The sequence below is a fragment of the Falco naumanni genome, chromosome 14 (genome assembly GCF_017639655.2).
Source record: "Falco naumanni isolate bFalNau1 chromosome 14, bFalNau1.pat, whole genome shotgun sequence".
Taxonomy (NCBI): Eukaryota; Metazoa; Chordata; class Aves; order Falconiformes; family Falconidae; genus Falco; species Falco naumanni.
The window spans coordinates 1,544,508-1,561,548 of record NC_054067.1 but is presented as its reverse complement, the minus strand read 5'-3'; the positions used below and the strand labels follow the sequence as shown (position 1 = coordinate 1,561,548).

At 47.7% G+C, this 17,041-nt stretch overlaps 1 protein-coding gene across 1 annotated transcript; it reads right to left on the bottom strand.

Annotated features, from left to right (window-relative positions):
* Window positions 1-918: 918 nt before the first annotated feature.
* Window positions 919-3,580, bottom strand: LOC121097585 (cis-aconitate decarboxylase-like). The gene is made up of 5 exons (XM_040614710.1): window positions 3,553-3,580; window positions 3,268-3,455; window positions 3,001-3,093; window positions 2,501-2,706; window positions 919-1,837 (listed from the first exon to the last, which is right to left on the bottom strand). The coding sequence occupies exons 1-5, from the start codon at window positions 3,578-3,580 to the stop codon at window positions 919-921; spliced, it is 1,434 nt and encodes a 477-aa protein (XP_040470644.1).
* Window positions 3,581-17,041: the final 13,461 nt, after the last annotated feature.

Sequence of the window (17,041 nt, the reverse complement as noted above, 5' to 3'; positions counted from 1 at the left end):
TTTCCCTCCTCTCGTGGGAGAGAAACAGGAACTTCCCAATGTGAGTCACAGCGTGTATGTGCCTAGGTCACCATCCAGAGGTGCCCGTCTCTGCAGAGACTATAGATACCACCTCTGGTGAGCCAGCTCTGAGTAGGTGCCTGGGCGACTGGCTCAAAGCCAGAAGGGATGATGTGGCACAACCCTAGAACCAGCAGGGATCACCTCACAGGAGTCACAGGATGCAGGGTTCCTCACCTACCAGTTGCCTTTCACTCAGAAAAGACATACAGGTTTTAAGGGTCCTTGAACCATCCCTTGTACACAGAGAAGTGGCAAACACTTCCCAAGTGCTGGAGAAATGTGGGGGAGTTTACTGGAAAAGACAAAAACAATCCTCTGCCTGAGAATTTTGCAGGCAGGGCTCTTTACAGTAACTGATAGATTTTTCATCTGGCCAGCATGACTAACTCACCATGATCCAAAAGGTGTCCAGAAGAGCATTAAGGAAAACATACATTTTGCAGCTGAACTTCGTCATCCCAGACTCAGAAGTCAGGCATTCTGCACAGACAAAAACTTTGAATGTAGCTTTAAAAAATATCTAGACACAATTCCTTCTGGGGAACCGGCTTCCAGATGATATCCCAGGATTCTCATAGATTTCCATGGGATTTTTTTAAATGTATTTTATAAATGTATTTGCGGTGGCCTTTCAGCTACTCAGACAACATCAACCATGCGTTGAAATTTAATCTGTGTTCTAACTATCGACACAGACACACCTCCTGCCTCGTGGGCTCCTTTGGTATTAAAGCGTCTACTTTGACTTCAAGGGGTGGGAACTTTCCTGTCTTTGGAAATCAATAGTAAAGCACCAATGAAGAAAGGAATCAAGAGTTACACCAGGACAAGTGCCTAATCAAAACTGCTGCTCCCTCACAGGCTGCAGGCCAGCTGGGAACTATCTGACAGATTCTCCAGGTTGTCCACCATAGTGATGATGGTTTCTATTTTTTCTTCTTGAAGCACATGAGAAGCGTTGGATCGAAACTTTTTCAGGAGCGATTCTTTGCTCAGAGGCTTCCTCCAGTGCCCATAGAAGGTGTCACATTTGCCTGTCAGGACATCCCCGCTGTGCAGGAGCAGTGCCACCTCTCCGTACATCTTGTCAAAGTTGGCCACATTATCTTCAGGGTGCTCCACCACCACTTTGTCCAGCAGCTCCCTTAGCTCCTGCCGGTGGATGCTGCTCTCTGTGAAGGAGCTGAGACCTACTTCGCCATCCAATAGGGCAGTACAGGCATTGAACTGGAAGGAGTGTCTAGCCTGGTGTTCAGAGCTGGGGAAAGGCCGATTGATGTACTTCGACACTGGGATCTTCAGCACAATGGTGCGGATCAAAGAAGGAGAGAAGGACCCTGCATAGTTGATGAAGAGATTCCGGACAGACAAGGCAGCATCCACCACCCAATGCATCCCCAGGTGGGCTGGGAATCGCTTGAAAGCAATATCCTGCTTCTCCAAGAGGAACTCATGATGATCGCTTGGTGTGGACAGTGGTTTGGGTTGATAGACACTGTAGAAAGCACTGAACCCAGAGCAACCAGGGATATCATCCAGAATTAAGGGGTTAGCCTCCATCCCTCGAGCGGCCAGCAGTGCTGCTTCGAAGCCCAGGCGGGTGGCGTTTCCGATATGCAATGGCTTGGCTTGGGTGGCAGCGTTTGCCATGGGCGCCCCGGCAAGCGATGCAGCAATGCCCAAAGCATGTGCGCACTGGGCTGTGCTGAGGGCAAGCAGTTTTGCAGTGGCCGCAGCACTGCCCAAGGTACCGACCACCGAGGGAGGGTGGAACCTAAAGGGGAAATTGTAGATATGATCATCTCTGCCTCCTTGGCACGGGAAGCAGCCAAGCTCCTCGCCTGCCAGACCTGCCTATGGAACTGGAAATGAGCATGTAAGTTCCATAGGCAGGAACAAGCCAGCCAATGGAAATCCCTTGAGACTCACCTAATTCACCTAATTCAGAGTTTAGCTATCTAAAAACTAAGCATCTATGTGAAACTTCATTGGAGACCAAGTAAGTTCAGCATCTCCAGAAAGCAATTTTTAATTTTCCCTAAGAGTAGGTGGCATGGCTTGTGTCCATACAACCAAAATTTCTGCGCCCCCCCCTCCCGACAAATAAGGTGGCTTCATCCAACATGCCCAAGAGTAACAGCTGCTGGCTGGTGCCACCCATTGCTCAACACCAGGGCACTGCCTGGTGAATGGCAGTTGTCACAGGCAGAAATCATGCCAGGCACTGTGCCCATAGTTAAGCTGTCTGCATGGCTGTGGGCTGCTGCCTGTCCTGTGCTCTTGCCTTGGTTAGTTTAGATGATGACAGTGCAGACCCAGTGGTGGTCCTCTTGAAGGTTATTTTTCAGGCAAGATCACTGGAGGCAACCAAATGAATGTGTGGTACCTCATCAGCTCTCCAATCCTCTTCCTAGTCGGTGAAGAAAAGGAGGTTTACCTTTTTGGAATGTTGTGAGCCTCAGTGGAGAAATGCATGAGCCTTCCTTGCACTTCCAGGCCCACATTAAATGCCAGCAGGAAATCCATGCCATTGGGTTTGGTGCTTGGAGGTAGCATCTGGGAAGCTGCCAGAAGAGCCGGCAGAACAGCCCCTGATGGGTGAGTAGCAGGGTGCCAGGTGTCATCGAAGTCCATGGAGTGAGTCTGCCAGAGAAATGGGGATAAGGACGTGCCAGTGCAGGGGGCTGGAAGCTGAGGGACCTAGGGGTCCTTGCTGATATTGCTGAGGCTACCTCTGCAACAACATCCACCCAGTCCCCTGGTGGCCCCCGTGGTGGCTGTTTGGTCCCTCTAAAAGCAGTGTGCAAGACTGCAGAGGAGCCCGTGACTTCTTGTCCCCCACTGTCCCTCCCAATGACCAATCTGCTTCCCCTAATACTAACTAGTGTCCTTGAAGGCACCGCAAAGGAGACCCTCTCCTGGAAGAGCCTGCCTTACCGCAACTCCATTGGTGAACGCAGCCAGCGTGGGAGAGAGCTTTACACCTGGCTTGCCATAGACAGAGCTCACGGCAACTGAAGAGTACAGCTCCTGTGAAAGGGAAGGAAGTTCAGGTGAGGACCTTGAGTGAAGCAGTGACCGTGTGATACCAGAAGACCTCTCTACTGCAAAGCCAAAGCTCTACATCAGCCATGAAATAAGGCCTTGTTGGTGGTGCCTGGGTGGGGACCACGTAAGTACTTGGTAGTACGGGGCCATTCCTACCCGGCAGTACTGCAGAGCTATATCGAACACATGCGTCGTGCTGCCCACAAGGCCAACCCCAATGCTATCAAGGATCATCCTCTTGCTCCGGTCACGGACAGTCTTAGACAAGTGCTCAGGTTGAACTGCATGGATGAAGGAGGCAAAGCTGCTGGTCACGGTCTCCTCTGGAGCACTCCTGGCCACCACTGCAGCAGCGAGAGAGAGAGGGGAGGGGGTAAAGACACGTGTGGGCCATGTGCTGACAGCTCGCAGGTCTTCACTCTCTGGTCTCACTGAACTTACTGAGCAGCAATATCCAGTTTGGGACCATTGCACTTTTTAATTGCAGTGACAAATTGCTTTGTTTTGATGCATTTATAATTCATAGAATTATAATTATTATTATCCTTTATAATTTACGATATAATTTTGAGAGTGCATATGAGAGTAGGAAAGCTATAAAATTCAATATAGCTAACATTTGCGTGATTGCAGGTCCATATATATGTATATATGTATGCAGGGGCTACACGTGCACATGCACATAGATAAAAGATGGTATTAACATTCAAATGAAACCAACCACATGAAAAATCAGATGACTGAAGCAAGAAAATAAAAATACTTTGTTCAACATCTTACAGGAAACCTCATCAAAATTAGCAGGTACATACAACACTTCTTTTCAACAGAAAATATCCCAATTAACAAAATGGCCATTCCCTAATTTCACTAGCTTGTATTCATTTTTAAATGTCATGCTTAGTGACTCACAGTTTGCCTGCAAATGTATTTGGACTCACCTAGAGCCTAGGAGTCTAAAAACCACTTGTAAACACAGCTGAGAATGTCATCATTGCTGTGACTCACTGAAATAAAATTCACCCCTTGCAGCGGCTTGATGAAATATATTGCTATAGGAATCTGTAACACTCAGCAGTTTGGAAACCTTCTGCTGACAGAAATCTGCATCCTCTCTGTGTGCTCTGAGAGCATCTTCAGTAGACCGCAAACGAAAGCACCAACGCCCTCAAGAAGGGAACAGTGAAGTCAAGCTAGGTTGGAGAGGCTTCAGGAAAAACTGCTCAAATCACACTGCACCCATAAAATTCTGATTGCTTCCTTCCTGTCATCAAATGCCCTTTGTCACTTCAGTAGGCAGCGATATTTTTTTAACCCTTCAGTCAAAAGCATTTTGAGACCGCAATGTTTTTATCCTGGTATGGCAGCTGTGCTGCAGAACTTAATAAATAAAATAATAATTAAAAAAAGACTCTGACCAAGACCAAATAGATCTGCATGGATTATTATTGTTATTTCTCTTGTTCTCAGGTGTTCATTAAGTAACATTAATTGCATTTATTCTATAGTCCTGGGTTAACAGATGGACTTGATGATCTCAAAGGTCTTTTCCAATCTAAATGATCGTATGATTCTATTAATAACATTTTCTAAAATGAGTTGACAAACTTATAATAGACCAAGTGGCCACAAGCAAAGTTCTGTTCAGTTTGTTCGAGCAGGGAAGCTGTGGAGGTACAGCACTGCCGAAGCCGGCGCAGCGGCTGCGGGGCACGGAGGGCAGCCCGCCAGCCACCTCGAGCAATGCTGACAGCAAGATCAGGTGTAATAAAGAAGTAACGACAAACCGAGGAGTTAAGGATCAGAGCAACCTGATGACAGCTGCAATTTAAATATCTTACATTTATGGTCAAAGAGTAAGAATTTGGAAAGTCTGGTTCTAAATCAGTTAAAAATTCTGTCTGAGCGCAGGGCTAGCTGTCAACATTTTTACCACTTGTTACTTTTCTCCTGGTTCTTAAGCAACCGAGGGCAATAACCATCGCAAGACCCCCCTGGCATGCTTTGACTTCCAAGAATTTGAGTAGTTTATCTCAGTGCGCTTAGCTCAGCAATATTTTTTTTTTTTAAAGTAATTACATGATTATTTTGGGATGCTTTTTTAAAAAAGGGTACGGAATGCTGTTCTGCAGAGAGATACAAACCGTGAGCAGCAGTTTTGTGAACTTGCCGGGAGCTTGCCAAGAACTTCTGGGTTTTCTAGAGTAAAGAGAGAGAAAGAGCATTTCTCACCTAAGCTGCTTCATCTTTTTCAGAGCCGTTTTAGTGGCTGTGCCTCTAACATGGCATTGTAGGACACTTACAGATCAAACAAGCGGATAAAACTAACTACATATTTAAAGGAGAAAAAAAAATATTTTCCAAAGCTCAGTCCAGCAGGCGTGCCAAGAACAGCCAGGGAAATAAAGCAGTACAGTAGAAGGGGCAGCACAGCCTTTTCAAATCTACCATGAAATCCTCTTACGGCTGTGAGCAGGACCAGCTCAGAGTGGACACCAGGAGAAAAAACCCCACAGAACACGTCCCAACAACAACACCCTCCCTGCCATGGCACCGTACAAAACACGTCTGGGACACATAAAAGGGACAGGCATGGAAGGAACAGGTTAGTAACTATGAATAAAGTGTCTGTGAAAGCCATCTGATTTTGTTAGTATTGGGGCAGGTTTGCATTTAATGTCACGACTGTTTCGATCAGTTGAGGAACCACCCGTGAAATGACATTACCTCCTTAAAGTGAAAAAGGAAGGATCAAAGACGGAGAGGTTTCGCACATGAAAAAGTAGTTACCTGTAAGGTTAAGTAGACCATGCTGGTGGCTGTTACCACTGCTTGATGCCCAGCTCTGCACTGCTCTATTCGAGGGATGGGCGAGGTGTCTCTCCGAAAGGTGCTTTGGTGTCAGGGTTTATATATGCTTCTGAAAGGCAATTTGCTTTTTGTTTTTTTGCAACTGAATCTCAAGTGTGATGACATCAGCCTCTGGGGACTGAGAGGGTGGGGGGAATAGATGAGGAGGGGTGTTTTTTCTCCACTGAACAGAAGGGAAACCCCCCTGGTTTCAGGAAATAAAAAAAGATTTAGGACAATAACTGACAAAGTTCAAGGAAATTCCTGTCTCCAAAATGCCACAGGTGCCAATGGGTGAAGCAACTGCCCCCAGGCTCCTCCTACAGAGGACGACTATAAAACTGGTATTTACCAGGAAATGAGAAGGACAAGAGCATCTTCACATTGAGCTGAAGTGTCACCAAACCAGGTAATCCAAGCTGCAGAGCGAGAAGCATGGCATTGGTGGTTTTCTTTGATGCTTTTCTTTAATACATTCAGTGTTTTGTCATTTGGCTGGATCTTTTCATAGCTCTCCTTCTTCTAAATATTCAGATCTGAGCTGTTGCCTGCCATGTGCTGCCGGTTCATTGAAATGTTAGTGCAGACATGAACTCTGTAGCTTCCAGGAGACATTGGGACCCTTCGTTTGTTTGGACTCCGGGGGGATGCCATGGCTCTTTGCTTTGTCCAGTGGTGAAACCCGGGGACATTTAACGTGCTGCATGTTATTTTGTGTAGAATATCAGCCTGGCTGCATTTAAAACCAACCTGAATTTTCTACCGAATGCTAGGCAGACGCTCGATCACTCTGAATGCAGCAATGCATCTCGGGCAGCTTCATGCTGTTTTTCACCAGAAGACAGTCAGGGTTGTGATATTTAATCTGTCTGTGTAGCGTTGTCGTGCACCGTTAATCTTGCTGTGTGCTTATGCAGAAAGAATTGCATTTTATTCTCTTAACATGTTTATCTTGAGAGACGCAGTATTTTCTCAGAGCTATATAAACATTTGTTATCATTAATAAGGTGGGATGGGAAACTAATTGCAAAATGCCACGGGGGAGTAAGTGTCTGAAAACTGAACGTTGTGGTGTTTATATATGTGTCCCATGACATGCTAAAGCCTTGCTCCAGCCTCCTGTGGAGGCAATGTCCATACCCCAGCATATTCCCATGAATATTTATCCAGGTGAAGCAGCACCGGCAGCAGATGCCGATGCCAATGCCAAGCAGATGCACATGGTGATGTCTGCAAAGCCCAGGTATAACAGCAAGGTGGAAAGGGCATGCAGAGGGGAGTCACCTTTCCTGGAGGGGGGTGAAGGGGAGTTATTGTGAGCAAAGCTGCAAGGAAAAGAAAAGGTGTTCAGAGGCTTCAGCCCAGCTGGCATGCCGGCCACATGGGCATGGCACAGAGGTCATGCTGAGGGGAGAAGAGCCAGAGGGGAGGCAGGACCTCACAAGCTGGTTCTGCAAACCCCAGGCTGAAGAATGTCAGAGGCAAGCAGGAAAAGGAAAGAATACGGAGGCAGCTGCATGAGTGAGGGGATGGCTTTGGCTTTGCCCTTGCTGCACAAGGGATTGTGCAAGGGAAGGATCACCCCCGGCTGCCCCATCTGCTCGGTACAGCCCGCTCTCTGAAGGGCCTGGCAGCAGCCCAGGTCTCCAGGTGCCTCCTCACTGTGGGGTGGTCTCCACCCTCGCCGTTTCCCAGACAGTGGCTGTGCTGGCTGGTACCCTGTGTACTGTGGCTGACCCCACAGGATAGAAAGGGACTTCCCGCTTGCTCCTCTGCCTCTGCACTGCCCTGTGTCCCCTGCATCATCCCTACTCAAAGAGTTACTTTGCACCAGTCCCAGCTGAAGATGCCCAGCTTGCAGGCTTCGGCACAAAGGAAGGGCTTGGTGGGAGATCCCTCCTCGCTGTGTTGCGTGGAGCGGGGAGCAGCGGTGTCACATCATCAGAGTTCTGGGGTGCATGCAGACAAACGGGTCCTTATAACGTGCCAAAGGCAGCAGCTGAACAAAATGGATAGTGACAGCAGTGATGAGTGGTTTTATCCTGGGGACAAACAAGGCTTGGGCATACTTTGAACAGAAACCACCTCTGTTTCCATGCAGACCTTCATTTCTCCAGGTCTTGGTGCAGCCCACAGAGTTGCTGGTGCTAAGTACCTGAGACAACAACGGGAGGGGATTAATTATTTGATGTATCCTTATGTTGCATGAAAGAGATGAGGGAAGACATGCATAGATGTTGAAACAGTCTTAGGACAGGGAGCGCAAGCCAATGTTTGCAGTGTGTGGAGAGATGCCATGGGGAGGTGTGAGCAGTGGGTAGGTCTGCAGCTGTTTCCAACCCCAAAACCTTCTCCTCCTAAGAGATGCTCCTTCACCCTCCTCCTTTTCCATATCTTGGTCTAAATCCTCTCGCATCCTTTCCCTTTACACCTCCGTAGCCCAATATGTCATAGTCTAGTATTTCTTTCCCCACCTTCTCAGATGTCCTGTGTAGGCTTTCATGGTGAGCAGAGGGGAAGATCCCTGTTAATTGTGCCTGTACACCCTTCACAAAACCAAGCTGCATGTCACAGGCTCTAAAACTGCTCACACGGCTAGTCACACAGGAACGGCCAACACAGTGAGCCTTGGCGAACTGAAACCCACTTCTGCGAGCCAAGGAGTCACCTGGCCAGCACATCTTTCTCCAGAAAACCTATCCCATCCTCTTCCAGAGACCGACTCTAAACAGGGGCTTGTTGCAGCGTGCCTAGAAAGCTGCTGTCTGAGTTATTTCAGAGCTAAACATCTGGAGGAACTTAATATTGTGGCCTGCCTCCAAGCGTAACCATTTAAACCAAACCACTTATTTCTATCTGAATGTCATTTAAAATAATAATTAAAAAAGACAGTGTCATGGACTCCACAGGTAGCTGCTCGGCTCTTCCTAAGGGCACACCATTTTTGAGGGCCTCCTTCAATACAAATGATTGATGTTACAAGGGAGTGTTCCTCCCACAGAACTGTGAATTGGTGCATCTCTCTTTCTGAACCCAAAAACCTGACCTTTAGCTCAACCAGATAAGTGAATGAATTCACTGTCCCCCAAATTTCACTTGGAAGTTTTTACCCTTTCCACATTTCATGAGAGTTTTAAGCTGCTGAATCTGTTCAAAGCTGTTAGGAGTAAATTTATCCTTCCCCTGTTTCTGTGAAAATTATGTCCTTTAGATTAAATGGAGAGAAGGAAAACATGGGTGTTTTAGTGGAACAAAAGAGTACAGAGGCCATTGATGTCTGCAAAACGTGTATGTCTGCTGAGGAATACTGTGTGTTTAAAAGCAGTCACTGGGATTTAGGTTCATTAATATTCACAAAAGTATTTCTGCTTTGGGTGGTGCTCCTTCACTCCTCCTCCCTTCCCATATCAATGGTAGTGCCACATGCTTTCCTTTCTTTCCAAAAAGCTTTTTGGAATGGCTAAGAAGAGAATACATCATTTTCTGCTTTTCCAGCTCCTTTAGGTCATAACATGTTCTAAAAATATTGCTGTTTTATTTTCATCTTTGTTTCCTAACAAAAACCTCCAGAGAGAAAACTCCAGCCCATGGTACCCAGGAGTGCGGAGGAATGGAAATGTGGGGGCTGCCTGCAAACAGACGAGTTAATGGTAGAAATATGAAGGGTTTGAAAATAGACTATTTAGTCACCAGGGTTTCAAGAAAGGGATGGAGCTGGAAAATTCCATCTGGAAGGGAGACTGTGTATGTGTGCGTCGTGCCTGTCTGTTTGTCTGTAACAGTGGATAAGACACGTCCTGGAATGGCTCAAAAATACCTTGTGGGTTTCGTCTGAATGTTTGTTCATTTGTGTTAGGCTATTCATTCCTCTCCATCTCCAGCAGCCTGGAGAAGAGGGGATGGGAACCATCGCCACCACCTGCAGCGCTTTGGGGCACCTAAACATGTTTTTGCCAGAAATCCTTGTAGCCTAAATAGGTTGTGTGTGTTTTTTCTGGATAGGACTCTGGAAATTAGGCACCTAAAGGTCTGCTTTGAATTGAGCCTTTGTCTGGAGCAACGAGTGGGGAGGCACTATGGAAACACCTGAGCCTGTCACCAGTTTCTCCCTCCTCGGAGCAGGGGCACGGCTCTGAAGGCTGGCTGAGCGCCCAAGCCAAAGCAGCACTGGTCTAGACACCAACAACGGTGAGGTTGTGGGGGCAACCGCCGACGCTTTTGTTTTGTCTGGAAGGGCCATGGCGAGCACGGTGGGGTTTGCGGCCGTCTTCTACAGCGAGCCAGCGGTGCTGGGGCTCCTCGCGAATGTGGTCAGCGCCTTCCTCCTCTGCCTGCAGAACTTCACCGTGGCGCACACTGGCCTCAGGCCACAGGGCACGGAGGACATCCTCGCAGGTGGGTGATGCTGCTCGTGGGGGGCACTGGGGCTGCTGGTCAGGGGTGAACTTTCCTTGGGAGCGCCAGGCAGGATACGCTTTCTGAGAGTCATCCTCATGGGCCAATGGACAGTGCTGGTGGGACAGGTGGGGAAAGGTGGGCTTTCTCCAATGCACAGAAGGTCTGTGCACTCCCAAGGACGGATGCTCCTCCTTCCCCGGCAACTGCCAGGAATCTGGTCCCAACCATATGCCATTTCCATATCTTCATAGATCCAAACCACTCCTGGACCTGCTCACCATACCAAGGGGCTCAGTGGGGCTCAGCACAGACATTTATCATAAAGGTGGAAAGAGAGGGGAAGACAGAGGCCATAGGGCTGGTCACAAGAAGGCTGTGGGGACCTGCCATGGGGTGTCCCCCAGAGTTTGGAGATGCAGCACTGCTTCCAGAAGCTCTAACCTTTTTGTGGCTTGCTTCCTACCTGATCTCCTTCATGTGTCTCTCAGGTGTCCACCTCATCCTGATTGGAGGCTTTGTCCAGCTCCTGGCAGGATTCCTTGCCTTCCGGAAATACGACCACCTTGGAGGTGCAGCCTTTCTCACCTTCTCCGCTCTGTGGAGCAGCTATGGGGCTACACGCATCATTGCAGCCGGTGACCCCTCTGTGCAGAACATAACACTGCCCTCGGGGAATGCCAGCCACCTCCTGCCCACCGGCATGGCCCACCTCTCTGCCAGCCAAAGTGCGGTGGCTGGGCTGGTGGCCTACATTTCCATCTCCTTTATCCTCTCCTTCTGTTCAGCCACAGTGAACTACATCATGCCCTTCATATTCGGGGCCATCGCGCTTGCCCTGATCTTTGAAGCAGTCGCACTGTTTGGCCAGTGGGCCCTGATTGTGTCAGGTGTCATCGAGCTTGTCATTGTCATCTGCGGGCTGTATGGAGCAGTAGCTCTCCTGTTCAAGGGCATCACACAACGGTACGTCCTTCCGGGCTTTGGGCATCCTCTCTTCAATGTCTTGCTACTGGGGTCAGCACAGAAGAGCTCTTCCAAGGCCATTGGGGAAGAAAAGAAAAAGAACACGAAGTATGCTGAGCCGATGGCCCTGGGCAACATCTGCGATACTGTCTCTTCCTTTATATTTGCCTTTTACTTCTTTGGGTACATGAAGACCTTCTGTGTTGGAGCAGCATGGATATCCATCATCTCCAGCTGTCAGCTGCTGTCCAGCTTCTACAGCTATCTGAGAGGTGATGTCTACTACACTACCAAGTTTGGTGTCCACAGCCTCTACTGGCTGGTGATGTCTTGGGAAGAGATTATACTCACCACCTTCCTTGGGCTGCCCCAGGCTCAGGAAAGCAGGCTGGGAATGTTTGGAGGGTGGTTCTTCCTGGCCATTGCCTGCATGCTGTTTCTGCTGTCGACCCACAAAGATACCCTGGAGATGCTGCAAAATGCCTCGTTCATCATCCTCACAACTGCCTTCATCCATCAGATCCCAGTGGGAGGTGCTTACCCATTCCTCGGGGCTGCCTGCAGCCTTTGCACCCCTCTCTCAATGTACGCCACTTTTGCCACCCTTATCAACTCCATCGGGGAGAAGGCTTTGATTCCAGTTGGCGTCCAGGCTATCTCCAGCTCAGCTCTTCAAACCACACTGACAGCTGTCAAAACCTACTTCACAAGGTCAAATAATGTCCCAAGTGGCACCAGTGCTGAAGTGCCAGATGCCTTGTTCTACATCTGCAATGGCCTGGCTGCAGTCTCTGCCATCCAGGGTAGTTTCAGTGACTCCAGCAGACAGCAACTCTCCATACCCTCTGTGCTCATCCCAGGAGCCATAATGCAGCTGTACGTCTGCAGGATCCAGGTTCAAGGAGGGAGAAGGTTTGGTTGCATTCTTCCATTCTGTTATGCTGCCTTCTGGGGAGCGTGGACCTGGCTTCGGTTTGCAGGTAATGCAATGTGAGGGTTCCTAGTTTGCTTACTCACCAAAAAATAAAGAAAAAAAAAACAAAAAAAAAAGAAAAGGGATGCTTTTAGGAAATTTCAGTTTGCTTTCTTCAACTTAATTCCTTCTCCCAGGAGATTCAAAGACACCGGGTCTACCAATATTCCTCCTTGTAAAAAGATAATGACCAAACAGCCCACCTTGCATGCATGTAATTGGTTGCCATTGCTGCAGTCAGTCACTTGTTACCCTCCCAGCTACAGGGGTCTGAGCTGTGTCTTTGAGTCCAGTAGAGGTCCAGATTTCCCTGCTAAAATATTGTGAGACAGCACTCAGGCTGTCTCTGGGCTGTCATCTCAGAATAACAGTTCAGGAGATGCTTTTGGGCAATGAAAGACTCCAGGTTCTGAATTTATTCTTCAGAAGCCTGGAGCAATTGATCTTGGCTGGTCATAACCATGAAAGAAGCCCTCAGGATGATAAGCCTGGGCTTTAAAAAGCCCAGGTGGGCAGCATGTTCCTACAGCCTCCATGCCAGGCCCTATTAAAATAAGCACCTGTGGGGAAAGTTAAAGCTGTTACTGAAAAGACATGGCAAGAAGCTATTCATGTTTCCAGCCAGACCCTGTTTGTCACAAGTCAGAAGTAAAATCATCAGCTTTTTTGGATAACCATCACTGGTTCTTCAGTTAATACCTCAAATACTTTGCATTGTAGAAGCAACGGGTTTCATTGCGGTAGATTTTCTTTATAGCAGCCACCAGCAATTAGTTTGAACTGCGAACTGCAGATATGTTGGCCTTCTGTCACACTGCACTTACTGGTTTGCTCACAACTGAATCTGCTGGTCCCATTTCAGGCCACTTGATGAACATCGGTGCGGGGAACAGCGAGGGATTCACTGCGGGTTCTATTGCCTTTCTGGTGCTCAATGTTTTCTTAATTATTTTAGGTAAGTCTCAGTACCGTATGTGATTGTTTATTGAGGGGTATTTGGGATCAGATCTTTAATCGTATCTGTGGTCAGTCTGTGCTGGAGGTGCACAAGTGAGGGACTCTCAGCTCTCCCTGTCACCCTGATTAAGCAAGAACTGAAATGTTTTGCCCGCAGCCAGTAACAGAAGCTGAGTTGGGCTTAGAAGAAACAGTCATAAGGGAATGGAAGAACGTTTCAAAGAAAATAAAAGGTTCAAATAAGGTGAAAGTGTTAGATGGACTGGGCCACTGGCATGTATCCACAGTCACCCTCCAGCCCAGCTGCTGTAAATCAGAATCTTCTTGGCTGCCTAAGAAGTGTTTTCCATGTGAGCATGGTGTACTGGCAGATGAAGGGTTTGGCAGCTTGTCTCTTGAAAGCTGAGGGCTGAACAACATAGCCGTACCTCTCTGCTCCTCCATGAGCAGGGAAGCCAGATCATGGACTGCTCGGTTTAATCAAATAAGATTAAGTTGATTTAGGAGCTCTTCTGCTATTTTGCACATGTTTTTATGGGCCATTCTCTGATGTGGATCCCTCTTGTTTCTGTTTCTTTTCACAGCTTCCTCTTTTAACATGGTGCTTCTCTGCATGACCGTTGCAATGGAACTCTTGACCATTTGTTTTCTGCTCTTTACGTTGGACAATCTCGCTTTGCCATTTGAAAGTGAGTTCTAGGTGAACTTGGCCATCAAACCTTCACCCACAGAGCACAGTGAGTGGGTGTCTGGTTGGGGAGCAATGCTCTGCACAAGCTCTGTACAGACAAAAGCAAGCAGGAGAGTGTGCCATCTTTCCCTACAAGACTGGTGTGCGTGCAAGCTACAGGTGCCTGAGCCTTCTGGCTCCATGACCGGAGGAGAAAACCTTACCTTGTATCGTAGAATCATGGAATCGTTTAGGTTAGAAAAGACCTTTAAGATCATCGAGTCCAACCATAAACCTAGCACTGCCAAGTCTGTCACTAAACCATGTCCCTAACCAGGTCCTTGACCTTTCTAATAAACATTTAGGTGTGGCTGATACTGCTGGATCAAGACAACCCCCTGAGGTTCTGTACAGTTCAGTGAGCTAAGGTTTGGGATGAACCAAATGTGCCACTGGTGTGAATGGCTGTAGCTCTGTGGAAGCTTTGGCTTTGCTACAAGTGACAATTTTATTAGCAATTACATACAGTGCTTTAGCCAAATGCTTCATAGGAGCTTTTCTGCCAGGACAAAAAAAAAAAAAAAAAAAAAAAAAAAGAAAGGGCATATGGCTGAAGATGCACAGGTAGGCAAGCCTGGAAATGCCTTAAATTTTTAGACCCACAAATATGCTGGACTGCAAATGTTGCATGACAGGAAAGCCTGAAATAAGTTTGTAATGTTGGGAAGTCATGAGACGTAGAAGAAAATAAAACTTTGTCATCACCCTTCCTGCCTTTGACTCTCTGGGCTTTTTTTTCCAGTTGTGATGCTAAGCATCTTCAGCATCATCTGCTTCTACGGAGCAACAGCATCGCTTACAAACAGCATCTTTGGGAAGGATCTCATGATGATGGGAACCCCTCTGTTCACAGTAAGAGGTTTTTTGCATGATGGTATAACTTCCCTAGTCAGAGGGGATATCCTGGGGTCTTCAGTCTTACCTAGAGGAGTTCAGATTTCCATTGGATTTCCCTTCTTTGAATCCCTCAGTGCTATTCAAAATCCAAGTTGCAGCATTTCTGTAGGAAGCGATGAGCTGAAAACAAGCTCTCTTCCTTTATGAACAAGGAAACCCAGTGGAAGGGCAGGGACATTTACAAAACTCTTCCCTTGCTCCAAAATGCCTGTCTCCATGGTTCTGTGGAATTAGCCATCTCCAATCCAAGAACTGCTGACAGACGGAGTTTTAAAGGGCATAACCTTGGGAGCAGGGGAGTAGGGAATTAGAAGCTTCCCAGGCTGGACAGCAGGAGTTCCCCACTGTCTCTGTTAACTTCAAACTCTTTCTGCTGTCCTGTAATGTCTGACCAAGGCAGTTCCACTCACCTGGGTTGACTGACCTGACAGCTCTAATTCCTGCTGCAGGGAAACAGTTTCATTAAATCAGCACTTCTAACCATGCGAGAAAGCATTTGAAACTTCATCTTATTCAAGTTCCTCTGGATTTAGGATTCCCTAGCAGCTTCTTCAGGTCACTTTGGAAAGCAGTTACTCCTCCAGGAAGCAGTCACTGTGCTGTGTGGGATTCACCTCCTGTCAGAGCAGGCAGTTCAGGTGTCCACACCTCAGCTAGTCTCGTTGATTTTGTCACTGGGACAGAAGCAATCCTTTCCGCCTTGTAATTAACCTCACCTACTTTAGGTGAAGCACCCCTAGAAGCACTGCCTCTGCCCTTTGCCAAGGGAGCATGGCACAGTGAGATACCTGCATTTGGGTGGACTGCGTCCTACCTTGTGTTTCATATGTTTGCTTATTTCCACCGTAATGGATTTATTGTCTCCTGATTATTGCCAGGTTGAGAGCTCTAAGAAGGACACCGAAGATCCTCCACCTTGCATCTGCCCCAGGTCCCACTGTACAAGTGGCTTGAGGACTATTGCTGCTTTGCTGAACACTGGGGCAGTGTGTGGGGTCCCAACAGACACTGTGTATGCTTTGGCAGCCTCTTGCAAGCACCCTCAAGCCATCGAGAAGGTCTACAGAATCAAGGTGTGAATACAAGGCAGTCTTCTTGTTACTTGGATTCTGTTTATGTCTTATAGATGAGTTTTGTGCAGAGGCAGAAATGGGAGCCCCTTGTTTCAAGTTGTCCTAAAGCTCAGATTCTGACTGTGGATAGACTTTATGAGCAGCCACACCAAAACGTCATGGACCTTTTCCTGAGCTGAGCAGCCTGGGGTGAAGCTCTGGGTGTGGGGCACTGGGAATGAGACAGCTACATCCTGCAATGCACAGACCCAAACTGGAACGGCCCCAACACTTGTCGCAAGTGGGTCTGAACCTGCATTTGTCCCCTCTGCCTCACAAAATGCTGAATCAGAACCCCAGGTCTAAATTTCCCCAGACTTTTGGAGACATTCAGTGCTGGAATCAGACCCAAAGTTTGCACCTTCAATACAACTTTTGCAGCCTGGCCCCATCTACTCTCCATGAGGCAATTTCCTGGCTAGCCTGGAGAAATAAGCATAACAGACTATCTCAGCTGGCACTTAGCATGAACATCAGCAACAAAGGCAGTCTTTTCTGTCCTGCTTTGGTGCCAATGCTAACCTTCCTTGTCGATGAGATAATATAAACAGAATGTAAATACATGCCCAGTTCCTTAGTCACTTGGCCCCACTGAAACTGATGTCAGCTGAGGACTGAAATGACACTGCTTTGTGAGCTCTTTTTATTTTCCCTCCATATCACTGTTCAATTTACAGCGAGCTTATTTCAAAGCACTGAAGAACCGAAGAAGTGGTAGATATTGGTTTGCAAGGGTTTGGGGCTCTCCTTTCCATTATCCTGTTGTGAATTGGTGGGTTTGACCTTGATTCATACCAGCATAGGTTAGAAGAAAATCAGACCCCTGATGTATAAGATGTTAAAAGCGCTGATAATGAGCCAAGTGTAGTCGTCCCTGTGCTGGTTATGTCTAAAGCATGGGAATTGGATGCATCCCACCAGGATCCCAAGAGCAGACTGCTGTTCTCTCTCTTCTTCAATTTGCACATGCAGACCTGAGCTGGAGCACCAATCACAGCGTGCAGTCGTCGTCCCCCCCCGTGCTCAGCACTTTGTCCAGAGGCAGCATCT

What these genes read in the sequence shown, in the direction of transcription:
- LOC121097585 (XM_040614710.1), bottom strand. Translation starts at nt 3,580, where the DNA reads ATGGTCCCAAACTGGATATTGCTGCTCA. An exon ending in AAACTGGATATTGCTGCTCA is followed by an intron (nt 3,456 to 3,552) that starts GTAAGTTCAGTG and finishes TCGCTGCTGCAG; the next exon opens with TGGTGGCCAGGAGTGCTCCA. An exon ending in CGTTCACCAATGGAGTTGCG is followed by an intron (nt 2,707 to 3,000) that starts GTAAGGCAGGCT and finishes TTTCTCTGGCAG; the next exon opens with ACTCACTCCATGGACTTCGA.